Source organism: Macadamia integrifolia, chromosome 2 (assembly GCF_013358625.1).
Source record: "Macadamia integrifolia cultivar HAES 741 chromosome 2, SCU_Mint_v3, whole genome shotgun sequence".
Classification (NCBI taxonomy): domain Eukaryota; kingdom Viridiplantae; phylum Streptophyta; class Magnoliopsida; order Proteales; family Proteaceae; genus Macadamia; species Macadamia integrifolia.
In genome coordinates, this window is record NC_056558.1 from 28,704,644 (window position 1) to 28,723,927 (window position 19,284).

Genomic DNA, 19,284 nt, shown 5'->3' on the forward strand with positions numbered 1-19,284 from the left:
GGGTTTTATTCTCCATAATAGAGAGGGCTTACCCATACCCAACTCTATCCATTGTGACTTTTTATCTAATCCCAAAATCCGAATGACCGAAACAGGGTTGATAGCCTTGTGGAAGGAGAAACCCTTGTCCCATCAGTGCTTGGGTCAACTGTTTGTGGGTTCGAGCCGACATGCCCCACTATTGCTCGTTGATTCTGCAGAAACACTGCTTGCCGTATGGGGGCTACGGTCTGAGAGGTATGATCACTACCGTGGAACACCCTTTTTTTAAACAGGTACATTTAAGACTAAGGGAATATCTCACTCCTTGTACGTGTAAATAACCTTAGGAAAGTAGCGAATTTGATGTTAGAACAGAAGTTGAGATGTCATGGAATTATATTGAGTGCCACCATTATCTCACTCAAATCTAAATATAAATAAGATTGATGAAAGAATCAAAATGTTTCATAGATCTCTTCATACATAAATGATAATAAGAATACAATTACTTAAGTGTTCACTACAGAGAACAAGAATTGAGCTTCCAATCAGAGCACGAAATGCAAGTCAAATCTTCACATTATCTCCAAAGCATTTATTAGTTTCATTACCCACAAAAATAATCAATAGCCTATAACTCCAATCCCTAAGAATTAGCTAAGCATTCTAAACATTCTCATGGTAGTATCTGCACATACACAAACATATGGTACATCTGTCTCGAAACCAGTCCTCTACCAGCCTCCAAAATCCTCGAATCTCACCTGCCTGTCCTTCATTTCCATCTATATTTCTCATGCTCAGGCAAAACAAGTGGCCATTGGTCCCCATTGCCTACATAAGGCCTGTGTACGGACTGTAAGCTTGACCATTCGTACCAGACCCGTACTGGTGGCTTGCAGCTCCATATGGATTACCAAAAGGATTTAAAGGCGGTTGCTGTTGTGGACCCATCATCATCATCTGTTGCTGCAACATGAAAGCTTGCTGTTGCTGGGTCATTGCTGCCATCTGAACAGAAGGGGGTGCTGCCACAGTGTTGGATGCAAGGAATGGGTCACGTGCTGGTTGTTGCATCATAGGACTACCCATTGGTACCGGCTCCCATGGGTTATAGCTCACATTCTGAGTATTTCTCCTAAGTGCGTCATCATATAAGCTGTCCAATGTAAGCTTGTCCAGCCCTCCGGCCTTTTTTAACAAGTTAAAAAGCATTAACATATATGAAAAAAAAAAATAATAATAATAATAATAATAATAGATGTGTAGCTGTCCTCTAGACCCAAAAAGAATAATTATTAAAAATTCCTTCATTATGGAAGCATAGGGAGAAGAATTCTTTCTTTTCTGGCATATGCATGGGACCCATGCATAGCAGCAGATGTCCAAAGATTTTCAATGATTCAAAGCATCTCATCAATTTCTGCTACTGGTTAAAATAACGCTATGGTAAATGGTATGAATTATGGATGGTTAACAATCACCAAAGTAATTGGGATTGGAATAAATTATGTGATGAGTCAGGCTACAAATAGGGACCAATATTCAAATTTTGGATTTTCGGATCAAACCATGGATGGAGAAGATAAATTGGTGAAGTGCAACTCAGAGAGGAGAAATTTCAGCAAAAAATTAGTTTGGCAACTCCACATCAACATGGCATCCTTGCATTTGGTCCAAATTGGTGTATCACTGAAGTTTCTTATTGGCATGGAAACTTGGAAAAAAAAATAATAGCAGATGCAGCACTAAAATATTTAGTTGTACACATTCAGTATGCACTTGTCGCAACTCAGTCCCTTCCCAGAATACAGTTGATCACTTGCTAGTCAATGGACTGTGTTGGCACCAATAAAATTTGATATTTAAGTCTAAGAAGAGTGGGCGAGCCTTTGGCACAATGGTTAAGTTGCACTATTACAACATGTTGGTCACAGGTTCAAAACATGGAAACAGCCTCTTCTGTGATGCAGGGGGGGGGGTAAGGCTGTGTACACTTGCCCCGCCCAGACCCTGCAGTAGCGGGAGCCTCGTGCACTGGGTTGTCTTTGTTTTTTAAGTCTAAGAAAATAGTTATTACAACTGTGGATGGAAAGGTACCAAAGAAGATTTGATAGCATCATCAGCAGTGCATTATGTAGTAAGTACACTGATTGGTCAGTTGAGGGTTCAATTAAGTGATTTTATATAACATCTACTAAACACGTTCTTTTGAGATGTCATTTTTTATATTTCAATTAATCATGTCCAAGTGCAAGAAATTGTTACATGTAAAAACTATTCATCCTGCAATGGACTCTACAGTATGATTTTTGCTCGACCTTATACCAATGGTGCATTAAGAGGAAATCCAGGGCTAATGACATTGGGTGCTGCATTTGAAGAGCCAGCTTGGTTATGGTCTATTCCCAAGATGTTGCAGCTTTGTTACGCACCCAAGTTGTTGCAGTCTGGGCATGGTTTGTCACAAGAATGCTTACTGAGATGCAATAACTTTCAGTTGATTGAAGATATGTCATATATTATTCAAATGAGGTACAAATCATCATCGAAAGCAATTCTGAACTTTAAACCCCCCCCCCCCCCCCCGGTTTGAAGAGTCCCTTTATGTATGTCTTTCCCCTCCTCCCCTCCCTTTTTCTATTATTTAATAAGAAAACTGTCATGTATACTCCTGCACAACTTACCTGGTTCAGTGTTTTAAATCCAGCCATTCACAAATGTCTAACATTTGTACCACTCCTATTACTAAGTTTCCAGGTAACATAGTTTTCTTCAATTTCCTGGCTTGAGCATTCAGAGGAAACCCATTATCATGCAAGCATAAAGCATTCTTTGTTTGAAACATCCATATATGCGACTTCATGTAGGATAAATATTATTTTTTAATGGAGCTATACCATCCTAGCATCTACTAGCATTGCAACCTTAAGAGATTCAGCAATAAGAAATTCCACGCATAAGATATTGCAAGATATAAGAGTAATACCAGTTTGCTTGCAGCTGTGGCACTCTCATTTGAGCTCGGAGCAGTTACAAGTGCCAACTCCCAGCCTGTAGTTCCATTTGTGTAATCGGGACCAGAAGGAAAAGTTGTTGATGAATAATCAGCTGCAGAAGAAGATAAATCATAAATAACAATTCAAGCATTTTTTAAAGGTCCTGAAATTCAACTGGACACTATTATTTCAAATGAAGACATCTCTAGAAACCTAATTTTGTCAATACATGATCCACACTTGGTAAATTGAGTCAGCAATCGCCTTTCCTTTCATATAGTGTGCTACACAATTTGTCAGTATAAATACAGGAGCATTTTGATCATTTGGTTTTTAACTTCTACTCAACCTGATGATTTTATTCAAGCACCTGAATATGGGCCCTCATTATACTTCTACCTAATCCTTTGTCCTTAATTCACTACCCATTTCTTGTTCCCAATGACCCTAATGGAATTTTTCTTTTAATAATTAATCAAAGCCTAAATTGATTTGTTTGTGTCAATTCATCAGGCAGATGTCCAAATTCAACGCTGTCTAAGTTTTCAAACTTTTTGAGTTTTGAGCTTTTCTGGTTTTCATACTAATTCTGGAGAACTTACAAACGGGAACAATAGCCAGAGCCAGGGCATTCTTCTCATCGAGTTCCGATGCGGCCGGTACAGGATCATCCAAATGCTGCTAACCAAGTAAAATATTCTCAGGAATGCCCAGAAAAAACTTCAAGCTAAAATTTAATCTATTATAGACATATGTTTCTGGTGAGACAGGAAGAAGGTTTGAGAAATTACCAACAGATCTGGTGGTTCTGAAACAGGAGCATCCACTTTAACAGGTTCTTCAGGTTCAGGTTCAGGTGGAGGCGGAGGTGGGGAGGGGGACGGTGGGCATTCTTCCTGCACTTGTGGGGTTTTTTTATACTCTATGGCCAGGACGACATCGGGGGCAGCAATTCTATTATTGACCACCTGCTTGCATGAAAAGAAGGAATTAAAAGCAAAACCTGTCAGTTTAGGCAAAAATTCACAAGGCTTGCCAATAAATAAAAGATCTCCAGGACCATTTCATCAAATAGTACACAATTCTACCCATAGTTGTCAAGGAGACTAAGCAAACCAAGGGCACTGGGGGGGTGCTTAGGTGACAAGGCGCCCACCTAGACACCCTAGGCGTGATGTAGGATGGACCACTCAAATCACCGAGTGGTTCCTTCGAACCAGCATTGCAGCCCAGCTTTTGTTCCAGAAACTCAGAACAGCATTAGTCCATCGAGCCAGTTCAATGCTGGCCCAATTCTGTCTCAGATCTGGTTCTGTTTTGGTCCTATGGAACCAGTCTTATTTCCCCACCATCAAGCAGCTGTTTTCTCCATTATTTTGTCTACACATAAAGCCACTAGAAGGCCAGCCAGAAACCATCAATTGGAGTTCTAGAAGCCTCCAGCTTGTCCATCGATTTATTCACACAAGCTTTGTCTTTGTCTTTATTTCTCACTTGGCCATCAAGAATCGATTTCAGCAGGTAGAGGATTTTTGTTTCTATTTTACTTCTTTCTTAGGTAGCAAGCAAGTCTGAATAGGAAGTATTACTTAGTAGTTAGACAGTTGTAATACTTTCCTTTATTTGCTCTTTTTTTTTAAGAAAAGTTTCCTATTTCCATTGGGACTCAAAGTCCTTTCAATTCTTGCAACAGCTTGGCTTTAGCTATATAAAGGCCCTCCATCGATTGTAAAAGGGAGATTTTTGAATTTTAAACAACGCTTTGCTTGCTTGCGAGCTGTTTACCTGAGAAAGGGTGTTCAACACATCTATCTCTACTTTCTACTCTTCTTCTCCTTCTTTACTGTGAGATTGAAGCTTTCCAACCATTGCTGATCAGAAGAACACACACAACCAGTCCAATGATTCCAGTTACAGGGTTTTCCTGACAAGGAATTTCGAGTGCGGTTAACTTCCAGGTCTGAAGTCTGTTTGCTACAAAATGTTTTTTGGGTTTTTCTAAGGACCTGGGAGAGAGACTCGATCCCCTTTTGGGCCCTTTTATTGGGCTGGGTTGAGAGTCATAGAAAATCTCCCAGATTTTCCCTAAATCTGCCCTAATTGTTGGTTGTAACATATCTCTTCAACCTGTGGCCTGATCCAGCACCTGTTTGAAGGTTTTTTCAAGCATCATAAGAGCACCACTTGACGCAAGTTTCAGGCTCTCTTGAGTCTTGGTCTGTGACCCTTAAACCTAAATTTTCCAGATTTCTGAGTTGATTAAATATTGCTGAGATCATTGGAGCTTGTTATTGTTATAACTCGGGATTGACTACATCCATAATCAGTCTTACATTAATAAGGATAATTTCATATAATTATGCATATATGCAACATAGAAGGCACATTAATGATGATATAATATGCTAGTAATGGCCTAATATGAGAAAACTAGCATATAATAAAAGAAGCATAAGATATAAAACAACCATATTCATCAAGAAACAACGAAATAATATAAATCAACATAAACTCGTTAAGTGTCAACAAGGCGTGTTGTTGCCTTGGACCCAAGAAAAAGCCTCGGCACATAGGCACGCCTTGACAACTATGATTTTACTAGGAAAAATAGATAAAAATGAGAATGTGAATGATGTTAGAAGTTAAAATTGGCAGCCCACGAAACAAAGAATAGCAATACCCTTGGGGAAATTTGTCATCTATAGCAAGAAAAACTAAAAAGGATTCATACAATGCAAAAACTGCAGTTCTTTTTACATAAATATAGGAAGAGATGGGGCTGGTTTCGATTACTATGGAGACCATCTTAATCATTTCAATCTAAATCAGTATTGCCAAGGAACGATCCAGGTTTCAAAAGTGATAATTACATTCTCAGAGTGGATGCTCCAAGCTCTTTAATGCTTGCAATCATCAACTAACGAGGACACGTTATTATTGTCTCTATAAATAACATATTACATTCCTTACCTTCTTGCTTTATGAGCTCAATTTCAGGCTGACATTATAATGTCCCCTAAAACTCACTACCCACCTAAAATGAAACTAGTTTTATTAATCAAAAGAACTTATATACCTGATTTTTCCGAACTGACGAAGCTAGAGGAGCATCTTTGACATACTCTTCCATGGCTGTTAAAAACGATGCTGGTGGCTGCATTATTGACAATTAACTCAAAAACTTTACTCAACTGATAGCAAGTAACCAGAAAACCTCTTTTATTTTTCATTTTAAAAATAACTGAAAAGTGTTGCTACATCCCAAAAAAACAAAGAGGCATCATATGAACATGGCTTGAGAAATTCACACCTGTTCAATCTTGATAAACCTTTCTCCACGCCCAAGATCAAGACTTTTACATATTTCATAAAACTCTGACAGTCTCTCTGCCTATAAAACCAGAAGATAGCTTACGTGGGAGAGAGAGAGAGAGAGAAAAGAAGAAGAATTTCCACACTGATAGTAGACATGTTAGAGAAATCTTTGCTAAAAAGCAAACATTTGAAATAGTAAAAGGGCAAGTCAATAGCTACCTGCTGACCCGCCCTCCTGTACATCTCAAGAGCCCTAACAGCATCGTGTCGTGGCATTTCAAAGAACTGTAACAATCCAAAAGTTTGTTCATGACATACTAAATCAATAACCAGGAATTTTATTTAGTAAGAGAATATTAAAAAAAATACCTTGTCAATCAAATTAACTGTACCATCACTTATAGCCTGATAAATCTTAATACTCTCTGCAGCTACCTATTGAAATGATAAAGGTTAAACATTGCATACAAATGTTATCAGCAAGTCACATCAGCTAAAACTTCAGAAATATAAGCTTCAAACCAATAAACTTACCATTGAAACCGCCAACTGAATGATGAAATTGTAAACTGCTGCCCCTTGTGGCTGAATAAAAGTTCCAAAATAAATATTACCATGTGGTACAGGAGGTGCAAAGAATATTTAACCGTGTCTGAAGACAGAATTAAGGTGGCTTCAGACCCATATTTGAACTTCACCAATGAAGCATAAGGTGGTACCTGGCAACCAAGAACACGATGCAGAAGCTGTTGTAAAGCTGGCAGCTGCTCAAGCAATTCGACAGTGTCCAGTTCCTTGGTTCTCTGTCAGCAGCACCGGAATATTATTTGTGAAAATGATATTCTGAATGTGAACAGAATGAGATCACTTCACTAAAGCCTTAATCTTTCCATTACCAAAGATCAAAATGTGAAGCACATAAAAGCCACGGATTGATCCTTAACATTGCACTAGATTGTATTACATTTAAAACTGAAAACAAGGAAATGTCTAAAACAAGAAGCCTAGTGCAATAAGTCTGCCTTGCTGGGTAGACTATTTGAATAAGTCAAATACATTAATGCCCTGAGAGATTCTGATAACCATATAAAGTGCAATAACTTGACCTTTAAAAAAAAAGATCTTCTGAACCATTCTTAGTGTGTATATATATATATATATATATATTTTGGGAGGGTGGTCTTATAAGGGAATTTACTAGAACTATAGAAAACAATGGACATAAGCCCAAGATTCAAGCAACTGAAATTGAGAAAGATTGAGCAGCACATGGATGGTATACATCAAATCTAAATTTCCCAAAATAGATGACTATGCAACTAAGGATTGCCAGTGAGGCAGGGCACAGTAATGTGAGTGTCATACCCAAATATTGCTCCACCCTAATGAACCTTAACCTATGAAACATGCAGGGAGGCTCATTGATTTCACAAAGCAACCGGAGCAGGCTCTGTGATAGAGGGCCAGTAGGTGAAGGGAAGAAATCCCTGAGATGGGTCTCAGAGTTGCAGGGGAGGGAGAGAAGTCGCACAAAAGAAGGGTAATGAGGGACCAGTGGGTCCCTAAGGACCCAGCTCGGATGGCTTTGGGGCCCACTTAAACAAATAGAAGCCAAATACTAGAAACAGTGATAACTTGGTAATTAAATGGAATGGCAAAAGTGTAATAACTTGAAACTTGGAACATAATGGCAATTTTGTAATTTCAATAGCAGTCAAGCACCTTGTGAAGGCAAAGCAACCAGTAATGGCAATATGGTAATAAACAAGGGTTCCCAAGGTTTAAATAGATGAGCAAAGGAAAGAGGACATAGCAGGTATTGTGGTTTATAGTAAAAGGGTAAATTAGGAAGGGAACAAGATATAATGGCAACCAGTAATTAATAAAGGTGAGAGGGGTAGTAGATTAAATGGGAATTAATGATGGTTAAAGTACAAAAGGAGACCTCTCACATTGGGAGGGAATGATTATGGGAGTCAAAACTGAGGGTTTCAAGCCACGATTCAAGGGAGAGATTGGAGTCATCTTCAACCTTGGATTGGAAATCAAAAGCAAAAAACCAAACTACTGCGGGAATGAATAGCTCACCTTTAGATACTTCAATGGGGCCAGAAATTTCAGGTGGGGAATCAATTCAGCTATCCCGATTGATTCCAGAAAGAACTGGTTGCAAAAGTCACTTGACAAGGAGTATTTAAACTCTGAAGCTGAACCTAGCGATAGCCTCAGATCTGGCTTTAGTTGCAGGTCTGGTTCGTGGAGTATTAGCTCACAGCATAGGCTGTTTCTGGCCAAGAAAACCCTGCAGTTGGGTCGCCTTAATGTGGTGAAGCTAGCCCCCAAGTTTGAAGCTGAGAGGACTTGTGTTGAGGGAAGATCCCTTTGATCCCTTGGGCTGTGATGTACCGCCCAGAACAGGGGATTCACTGGAGAGTAGAAATCAATAGCAGAAGACCAGAAACGAAAGATGAAGAATCAAGGGAGGTCGATGCCTCCCTTGCTGGACTGATAGGGTTGCTGGAACAGAGAAGAAAATCAGAAAAGAATTATAAAAGAAGGAGAAAGAGGGTCACTGAAGGGTAGAGAAGGAGAGATGTGAGAGAGAGAGAGAGAGAGAAGGAATGTGTTTGGTATGTGTTGTCCCTAACACATTTGAAGCACACAGGACCACACAAGAATAGATAATGCAACAGTAATAGGTTGATGTTTTCCTTGTCTTGAAAGCACGTGTTAGATATGTATTGTCCCCTCAAAATAAGAGGATCCACTATGAGCATTTTATACTATAGGCAGTTAACACGAAGAAAGCAGTTTCAGAAGGAATGTGGCAGTTACATATGAAGCACACAGGACCACACAAGAAAATACAATACTGTGAAGCCTGGATTCCAAGCAGTAAAGGAATCCATTTCCCATCCTCCCATCTACCAGGACCTGACCAAGCCTAGGTTCCCAAGCAGCAAAGAAATCCATCTCCCAGTCATTTGGGCTGCTTCAAAACTCTTGCACCCTTACTGTAGAAGTGTCCATATTCCTATAGCAATTCCAAACTAAGGCTTACCCAGGGGTAAATCAAATCACCAAGTCTTTCAAGAATCAATTGCAATCACAGGAACCTACCCTGAATCTGATAAGATTATTGAAGCCTCTAGCTGTCCTGACTATACCTTCCATATTTATATCTCCATTTCTTGAATCCTGACCCATATTTGCAAGGAATGACTTTACTTCAAACTCCTCCAACAGTGGTCATGCACTGAGTCTTCTTGCATAGATTATTTAGTCCATCTCCCATTCTAATATCCAAAAAAAAAAAAAAATTCTACTGAGATGCTTTGGAGCCTTCACCCCCTTCCCCCCCGCCCCCATTATACCACCTTAAATAACAAGTATTTAATGGATTTATCACAGGCTGAGTTTTATCATTGCAACCAATAAATTTTGACATAAAAAATTTAAACCATAGTTATTACATTTTTAGGTCCATTAAGCATACTTCTTCATTACCTATATCTCAGGTTTCTCACAAGAAAAACACATCCTCACAACCATAATGCTTGACTTGTGCTAGCAAAACAATCTGAAGTTCTGAACTATTTAAGAATATCAAAATTAGCCTTGAACACAGATGAAGATGCTTAGTTTGACCAGCAAAAAGAAAATTCAACACACAATAAGAGGGCATAAATGAGCAAGAGGAGAGATGTCAAAGGTTTCAATTAGACCAAAGCAAAAATCACATTATCTTTATTTTTTTTCTTCTTCTTTTAACAAGATACAAAATAAAGCATGTAGCGATGGCATAAAATTAATTCCTTACCGGCCGATCTGTCTCAACATCGTACGTCAAGATACGGAAGCATTCCAGCCTCTCTTCTAAAAATAAAGCATATGTGCGGACAAATGCAGAATAATCCCATGCTGAACAGAAATAAACAGGAATTTTTATTTACTGAATTATTTCCTTAAGAATATTGGATTTCATCTATTTCAGAACAATGAGTACCGTTCGGACTGGAATCATCTTTAAAATGAGCCAAGTTGAGCATATGGTTTTTGCTCCTTCCATAATTAATGAGTTCTTCACGGAAGGTAGCATCCACTTCCCTTAGAGCACGATGTATCAAGATTAACGTTTTCAATGCCACCTAATCACCAACAAGCACTGAATCAACCAAAATCCAAGGATTACACAAAACTGCAGATAAGTAACTATTTTACCAGAGGAGGACATTAAATTATTGGAGTCATAGTTGATCCAAAGAAAGCACCATAGTTTAGAAATTGATTATTACTACACAATTGATCAATTCAAGATATTGAGCCCCAAAATAAATGCATGAAATGGGAGTTTCACAAACTACAACATAAGAGGCGGTGTAGTGAAGAGAAATTCATGCCATGGGACTAAAGTGATACTTTAAAGAAATTTATATAAATAAACCGAATATATGTAAAGTAAGAACTGAAATAAATAGCCATACTAACTACCAAGGGGAATCACACATCAATATTCTTCTTTTACCAGTGAAGATGAAGTATATTTGTTTTTTTTTTATTGTTTTTTCCTCAATTATTCTTTTGCATTTTCCATACTCCCTCGTAGTCTAAATCTCAAACACCCTCTATGAAAAAATGGTTAAATTCTCCAACTACAGCTTTTCTGTTGCGTTTAAGGCCTTCATCCAATTAGAACTCCCTATTTTCAGCTCTTCTCAACTCTAAACCGTATTTCCATCAGCCTAGCCCCAATCTAACCTAACAACCTAGCTTATACCATGGTTCAAGAACTCGGCGAGATCTCGTTTTTCTGAAAAGGCGAGTTGTTCACACAGGCGAGGTAGAAAAACTGCAATATCTTGAGCAAGATTTCGAGATCTCGCCAAGATATTGGTCCAATAACTCGTCTCGAACCATTTTTGGGCCAAACTACACTATTAAAGCCATGTTTTGACTTGAACTGGCAAGATTTCTCGCTGGTTTTGCCTGGTTTCTCCTCTTTTTTCCTCTAGCTCCCATTTTTGAGAGAAAATCAACAAAAAAACTGTGGGACATTTATTCTTTCATTGGAATCTTCACTCTAAGTTGCATTGAAGTCAAGATATCCAAGATTAGTGGTGGCTTTTCACCTCAAGAACACTCTAATGTATGTGATTCATCAATCAGCAATAGGAATTAGAAATATGGCTTTTATATATTCTAATGATTAAGTTGTGTCAAAATGGTGATTGTGGAAGGTGGATTGATGAATATATCATAATAGATGAAGTGTTCAAAGACTCGCCACATACTTACATAGGGTATATTGTCAAAGTACCATTTTGAGTTTGTTTTTTAAAATCTGATGTTTCCATTGTCTTTAGAATGGCTAAAATAGGGTAAATACACAGTTTCAGGGCGTACAAAGGCCATATACCCACCGAGATCTACCAGCGTGTCGACCGCTCGAAAAAAACAAGGTTTTAGCGAAATCTCCTTTTTTTGGGATAGCGAGATGGCTGGCGAGATCGAGTTTTAGAACCTTGGCCTATGCATGATTTTCCAAGTAATTCCAACCCTATCATAAATTCTTTTATTTCCTTTTCTTGTCTGCAATTTTCAAACAAAGACCCTAATACATGCGTATGGAAATAGCCAACTAAGTTGTTCAGCAATCCCACATCAAAAGATGATGAGATGAATGACTGACAAGCTGATCAATGGAAAAATAGAAATGAGTTCATCTTTGGGAACTTCAAAGAAGCAGCAATAGTTGCTTTAAAGAAAGACGATTTTTTTTTTTTTTTTGGGAGATGATTGAGAGATAAGTAGCAGAAGACATTGAAGCACCAGGAATAAGGATATTAACATGGGTTGCTACATGATAAGAGGAAAAAACATAGGACTGAAACAACTGGTCTCAGCAATAAGAAAGAATTCAGAGTATCATTGAAGGATATGGACCTGGAAAAGTGGAATCGTGAAACAGAAAGGGCAAAGCTGAACCCAAACTATCAGGACAAGACAGTGATGATTGTGACCATAAACCCTGCTATTTGAAATTTTTTTATATCCCATATAATTAAGGCAAAATTTTTCTGGTTGGCTCCTCAGCTAACCGTATTGGTGGTCGGGAGTTTTCCAGTCCCTCTAAACGGCATCTGAACATCTGGACCTTTCATTCATTTATGTGGGTAGATGATCGTATGATATAGTGATATACGTAGTAACGCTACGTATTTTGAAATGAAAATATACAACAGAATACACATCCCTTCTCTGCATTTGGGGGGAGGTGTTCTTTGTTTCTCTCCTGTCCCTACGCATGGAGGCTCTGGCAACTGGCTATTCATTTCGTGGCCTTTATTTTTCTTATTCGTCTTTGAAGAAATCGTTCTCCAGAGAACCTATTGGACCCCTCACTTCAAGGTTTCTTTCCATTGAATCTGTGAGATCCATCTCTTTTTAATTTGCTTTAATTCCTTTGAAAATCTGGGTGTTGCAAGGGTGCAAAGGGAGCTAGATTTTCTCATCTGTTCTTTTTTTTTTTCTTCCATTGTTTTAATGGAAAAGGAAAAATGAAGGCTCCGACAACCTGTGATTCGTTTATGACCTTCACTTTTCTTCTTTTTCTTCGAAGAAATCGTTCTCTCGAAAATCTCCAAGACCCCTCACTTCAAGATTTTTTTTTTCCACTGAATCCGTGGGTTCCGCTCAATTTTAGCATACTATATGTTTCAACCAAGGATAAGAATTTCTTTCTCGAGGCAGGTTTCGACCCAGCTCGATATGGAGGTATGGGTATAAGCCAGGTACTGTTGGGGCAAAATTACATGTTATGGGCTAGTCAAACTGGTTGAAACTAGCCAAAATTGAGCTCGTCAAAAGACTCAAAACAGGTCAAAATCGGTCAAAACTGATTGAAACTACCAAAATGTACAAAATATCGTTGAAAATGGTCAAAACCAGTAATATTTTCAATTTGACCCATGGATTCATTTCGACTTGCTCGAAATTGGGAAATTTCGGTCAAAACTTGGAGACTTAGAACTACAGTTGCAACAAAATAAATATAGTACTCTTCCACAACATGGCCCTTGGATGCAAAAAAATTGATGTATGTTTTTGTCAAATTGAGCAAGGATCCATGTGGTCGACCCCATTTAACTGGAATAATGCTATGTTGTTGTGGTTGTTGACTTGTTGTTGTGCGCTTTTTTTTTCAAACTAGTTTTAGTTCCACATAGTTGATCTAGCAAAGATAATTTGTCATGGTTCACGTACCACCCAAGTATGCGTCTTGGCCAGACGTCTGGAAAGAGCATGGATGCAGTAAGCCACATCTGCTCGAGGCCTTGTAGCCGAAACTGCAGCAAAAACAGCTGCAAAACCAATAGGACAAGTTAAGAGTATATCAATTTTAGATATAGAAATAAGGGTAGGGTGGAAGAAAAAGAAACTTCAGCTGCGTGAAACCTAAATAATGCATCAAATAAAATCTGGTGTAAGCCTATAGACAGGATTAGCCAGTCAGGTAAGGAAGGTAGGATCCAATTAACCTATGGGGCAGGCAGGCATCATACACTAGATTGGCACAAAAAGATAGCACAATATATGGAATACATTTATTACAAATACATGAGCTCTCCAAGAATGAATTACACATCCAAAACTGAGATATCAAATAACAAAAAGTAGATAGTTGGAGCTGTGGAAAGCTGCAAGGCTACAAAATAACAGAGAACGAAGTTTCATGGATGGGATGGAGACCAATTAAAAAGTCTCTCAGGTGCAATAATTTTATAGGAATAACATAAAAAATATTTTTCTAAAGACAAAAAGGAAAAGGAAAAAACGTCAACAAAGAAATGGCAGAACTCCTACTGTAAGATGCCATCCATGCCTAGAGGCAGTAGATGTGACAGACAGGTAACTGAAGCTAGAGAGAAATGAGAGAAGTATCCCCATACCCCTTATGTGTTTTTCTTTAGCTGGGCGTTCAACATGGTTTGTGGCCTTCACAATGGCAATGTCCAACTCCTGAAAAATTTAATACCACCACCCAATCCCAGTAGGAAAAAAAAATCAGAAACATTCAATTTCAACACACCCATAACTATGATTATTTGAAATTCTCACCTTGTAGTCACTGTTAACTTTAGCCAATTGAACTGTAGTGGTGTCCTTGATAGCTCCCAAAGCTTTTCTCAAGCTATTCTGCGAACCTCCCCCAGACATCTTTTCTTCCAAGCAGAAGATTATACAGAGACAAGATTAGTGGAGTGGAAGTTGATTCAATTGAAAATAATTTACATTCAAATAGGCTAGCATCTGGGCTTTTTTTTTCCCCCTTGTCGACATTAAGCTAGAATTAGGACTTTACAGCGCTTCAGATGGAAGGAAATAAAATAGAAGTTTGCCACAACAGAAGAAACAAAGTTTAAAACTTTTACACCATTAATTAGATGATGCAAAAAAATATAAAATGAACACTAAACGGATAAAACTAAGGCTGGAAACACCTATAGTCCATATTACCATCGTTAATACACATAGCAGTAATACAGTAAAGAACCGAAATGAACTTCTTGATCGAAGATAAACTCAAGAATTTCAACAAACAGATTTCGTGCTGCAAAACTCTATAAAACAATCGTACAACACATTAACACAATCACCAAAAGTTATTACAAAAACAAATCCTCCAAACGATTATAAGAAGACCAGCAACAGGAAATAAACAGAACTGCAGAAGAGCTAAATGAAAAAGAACTGAACAGCAGCAATATCAGCTCATCACCAAAGATCTAATAGAACATATTTCAAAGAACGCGAAATCCATTCCTCATAAACCAGTAGTTGTTCATTCAAATACAGCAGTGAAAGACAATCGAAGCAGCAATTTATCAAACAGAGATCAAAGAGCTCAAACTCACCAGAGCTTGAATTGAACAGAACGAGAACTCAGAAAGGGAGGAGGGAGAGAGAGCAAAAGAGGAAGAGAGATGCAGAACCTCAGAAACGTCGGCCTACTCAGGTCGACGACCCAAAAAGTCGATGGAGAGGAGAGAGAAATATAATTTATTTAAAAAAAGAAAGAAATTCGATTTCGTTGCGTCATCGGCGTCGTAGACTTTTTTAATTTTTTTTTTCAAAGTAAAAAATAATAATAATTAAGTTGCAATAATAGTCTCTCTCTTTCTCTTGTGGAAGGTGACTAGGCACGGCAGTACCTCCTCTTCTTTCAAATTTTTTTGAGTAGCCAAAAAAGTTGAAACGTTGAATGGTTGAAAAGTGAAAGTGACCTGCTTGGAAAGAAAGGAGGAAGGATCAAACAAAGGTATACACCGTTGAATCCAAACAATTTCATTTGAATTTTCTTTAGCGAAGGAGGATCAATTTTATGATATATTACAGATATGCCAGTTATTATCATGAGGTTTTTTTTTTTTTTTTTTCTCCATGTTATAGCGAGTGAATTCAACGCTTCACTATTTATCACATGACAGTGGTTAGTTCTCTAATCTTGTGATAAGAGGACTAGGTAAAGCAATCTCATTGGTACAATTTCAGCCTCAAATTAGTAGAGATAGTAGCTAAAATTACAAGATGTCATTTTATATTTTACATCCATCTCCATTTGATGTATTCTAGTAATTTTTTCCTTTTTTTCTTTTTTTTTCAAAGAGAAAATTTTCATTAAAAAGGCATCCATGGAGAATCTCCTGGCCACAACACAACCTTTATTTACAATGAAAGATGGTGGTCTCAACTACCAAATACAGAAAAGCCTAAGGCTATTTTTGGAAATCTAAAAAATGAAAAGAAAAAAAAATACAAATGACATAATAAGACAAAAATTATAATTATACAATGATTTTGTACATGTCTATTTCTCTCTTAAAATTTAAAACAATTTAAATATTTTATTTTTTTCTTTTCTTTTCTTGGCTTCCAAATGTAGCCTTATTCTGGAAGAACATTTTATGTTAAATAACTTGGAATAACCCGAGGCTAGCAGATAACAGATTCAATCTGCAAGCTAGGACTGCTCCAATCTCAAATGCCTTCCAACTCCATAGATGTTGTTGAAAGCCCAAATCTAGATTTGCTTTTCGCCACAACGAAGACATCATTGGGATACCAAATGATGGATCCCCTTCATCCCAGGTTAGACAAAGAACTCCAACCTCCATCAGTGAAAGTGGAGAAGTGGTTATGAAGTCTCAAGTGTCAAGGCGAGAGGGGAAGTTGGGGCAGACTGATTGTGTATTTAAAGGAATACAAGCAATCAGCTGGCCTTCACTAACGTTGTAGCTGAAGGCTGACATCGTAGCAAAGTTTGTGCAACTTTCCTTGATTATTTTCAACTAAAATTTGGTTGTTGGTGGAATCTTCTATCACATGGACTAATCAATGTATTAATTGATAAATACTAAAGCATTCTTTGTTATTATTATAATTATTTTTTTTGTAGAAAACTAATGACGTGTTCTACTTCGCTAGAAATAATGATTCCTTGAAGGACCCACTATTAATATGCATTTTAAGGGAAATGGGAAATTTCAAAGCAAAACATCATGTGTTTATTAAGTACATGGTTTTACAACTTGGATAAGTATGGTTGAATCCACTGATATGATCTAGAATCAATTGGGGTCAATTCTGAGATGAATGGAATCTGCATTAAATCGAAATCAATGGAAACACAATCTAGTTGACTTTTAGAAGTTCTTTTGATTGACCTTTAGGGAATAAAGATCTATCATCACTTGGGGTGTCTCCAATGGAGGATGGGCTCTCTCTCTCTCTCTCTCTCTCTCTCTCTCGGTAATATTGTAGCATAGTTTTGAACATAAATCTTCATCAAGGATTCATGTAGATATCTTTTGATGCAATGGTATCTATCTAGTTAGAGTGAATACCATGTAACATTATTTTCTTGTTATTATTTAAGCTACACTATTTGACATTTTTTGTACAAATTTGACTAATTCAATTTATATAATAATAATTGTTTAGCTCATACATACAAGAACTTCTATGTTTCTATATCATGCGATTGTCTTATTTATGTTACTTGTACTTCAATTCATATTAAAGTATCAATTTATATGAAAATTTAATAAATAATATTTTTTTAATAAATTTTGTACATCATTTCAAATTACTGTGGACTAGATTCTATTTTAAATGAAGTGACGGAAAATAAAATATTTCTCATACTAAAATTTTGAACAAATAGAAGTAAGAATATATGTCAAGTTGGAATTATGAAACTTTACCTTTGAATCAAAATATTTTAATATAAATTAAATAGAAACAAAGCACATGGATATTAACTTTAGTAAAAACAAAACTGAAAATGGGGTAATGAAACTTAATGACAGAGAGATACTTCAAAGTAATAATTTTTTTGTATCTAAATTCGAATACAAAGAAAGAATAAGAAATAGAGGATGGTGCTGCACAAAGAATTAGAGTAGAGTAGATGAAGTGGAGAAACACATCTAAAGTGTTATGTGCTCGATATAGTCTATTAAAATCTCAAAAAAAAAAAAAAAAGATAATTATGCAACTAGTAATGATGTGTAAACTGAATATTGTACAATGAAGAAACAACTTATATATAAGTTACTTAGTGCAAATGAAATGAGAATGTTGAGATGAATGAGAGGTAAAACTAAAAAGGATAAATTAAGAATTAGACAAATTTTTGTAAATTTAGGAGTAGGTCTAATACATAATGAGTTGAAAGAAAATTTTCAGAGGTGTTATGGACCGATATATACAACAAATACCTTTAAATGACTTAGTAAGAAAAACTGATATGATTAATATTAGAGGAATTAAAAATTTTGAGGGTAACCCTAAATGACACTATAAAAAATAGCGTGGAATGACATGAATAGAATAAAATTGATATCCATTATGGATTTGGATAGGAAAATTCTTCAAGTTCTATATCTGCTAAAATCCCTTTTTGATCTATCCTTTGGAAGTGCAAGGTGCACATAAAATTCAAAATGTTTCTTTGGCAAGTCTTGAAGAACGGTTTGTATACACAAGCCATTTTAAAGAGATATTTTGTCTTTTCATTGAGATTTTTGCCCACTTTATAGTATGGAATAGGACATGGATTGGCATCTTTTTCTCTCGTATCAGGTTTTTAAAAGAATATAGGTAGCAGTCTTGTTAGGATTGTGAATTGAACATCTACTAAGAGAATATCCATGGTTTTAAGTATCTCCGATACCGATACGATACCCTTTGATACGTATCTTAAATTTAGCCGACCGATACGATACATGGAATTTTTAAAATCCTTTTGTATCGATATATATATATCCTACAATACATACCGATATGCATCAATACACTACCAATACACATCGATACGATACGATACGATATGCCTCGATACGACTCTATGGAAAATATAAAATTGAGGTAAAATGTACGTTTTGGTATGTATTGGTACGTATCGATGAGTATCGATCGGTATGTATCGGTATATATCGGCACGTATCGGTGAGTATCGATATATATATATATATATATCGGTACGTATCGGTATGTACCGATACAGTGCGCTACGGTCATATAATGACCAAGATGAGTAATTTTTTAGAAAAACACGATTTTTTGAAGGGTTTTTGTTCCAAAGTTGCTGTCAGCCATATTTCTCTCTAACTAAAGTGAAAATCAAGGTTGAAAACAAGGATTTTACATTTATGGGACAACTACAAACCTTGAATTCTTAGTACGATACCCTCAATTTAGTGTTTATACATAATACATGTTATCAATAGCTTTTTTTAACAAATTCTTTATGCAAAAGTGTTTAAAAAAATGTTTCCTATCTATTTATGTGTGTATCTTTAGTGTATCTTAGTGTATCTCCGATACGATACGATACCCTCCGATACGTATCTTAATTTTGGCCGACCAATACGATACACATCGATACGATACATGAAATTTTTAAAATCCTTTCGTATCAATATAT

The 19,284-nt window shown here is 36.8% G+C and overlaps 1 protein-coding gene across 4 annotated transcripts; it reads right to left on the reverse strand.

Moving 5' to 3' along the window:
- Positions 1–431: 431 nt before the first annotated feature.
- Positions 432–15,393, reverse strand: LOC122071112 (putative clathrin assembly protein At5g35200). 4 transcript variants are annotated; one of them, XM_042635402.1, is made up of 16 exons: positions 15,212–15,373; positions 14,415–14,513; positions 14,246–14,315; positions 13,560–13,657; positions 10,303–10,444; positions 10,117–10,217; positions 7,016–7,099; positions 6,831–6,881; positions 6,666–6,731; positions 6,516–6,581; positions 6,292–6,372; positions 6,058–6,135; positions 3,773–3,949; positions 3,584–3,662; positions 2,972–3,093; positions 432–1,173 (listed from the first exon to the last, which is right to left on the reverse strand). In XM_042635402.1, the coding sequence occupies exons 2-16, from the start codon at positions 14,511–14,513 to the stop codon at positions 817–819; spliced, it is 1,671 nt and encodes a 556-aa protein (XP_042491336.1). In that variant the 5' UTR covers positions 15,212–15,373; the 3' UTR covers positions 432–816. The 4 variants fall into 4 exon arrangements, with proteins under 4 accessions (XP_042491336.1, XP_042491330.1, XP_042491341.1 ...); XM_042635396.1 differs by having other exon boundaries at positions 14,415–14,518; XM_042635407.1 differs by having other exon boundaries at positions 3,584–3,659; positions 14,415–14,518; positions 15,212–15,366.
- Positions 15,394–19,284: the final 3,891 nt, after the last annotated feature.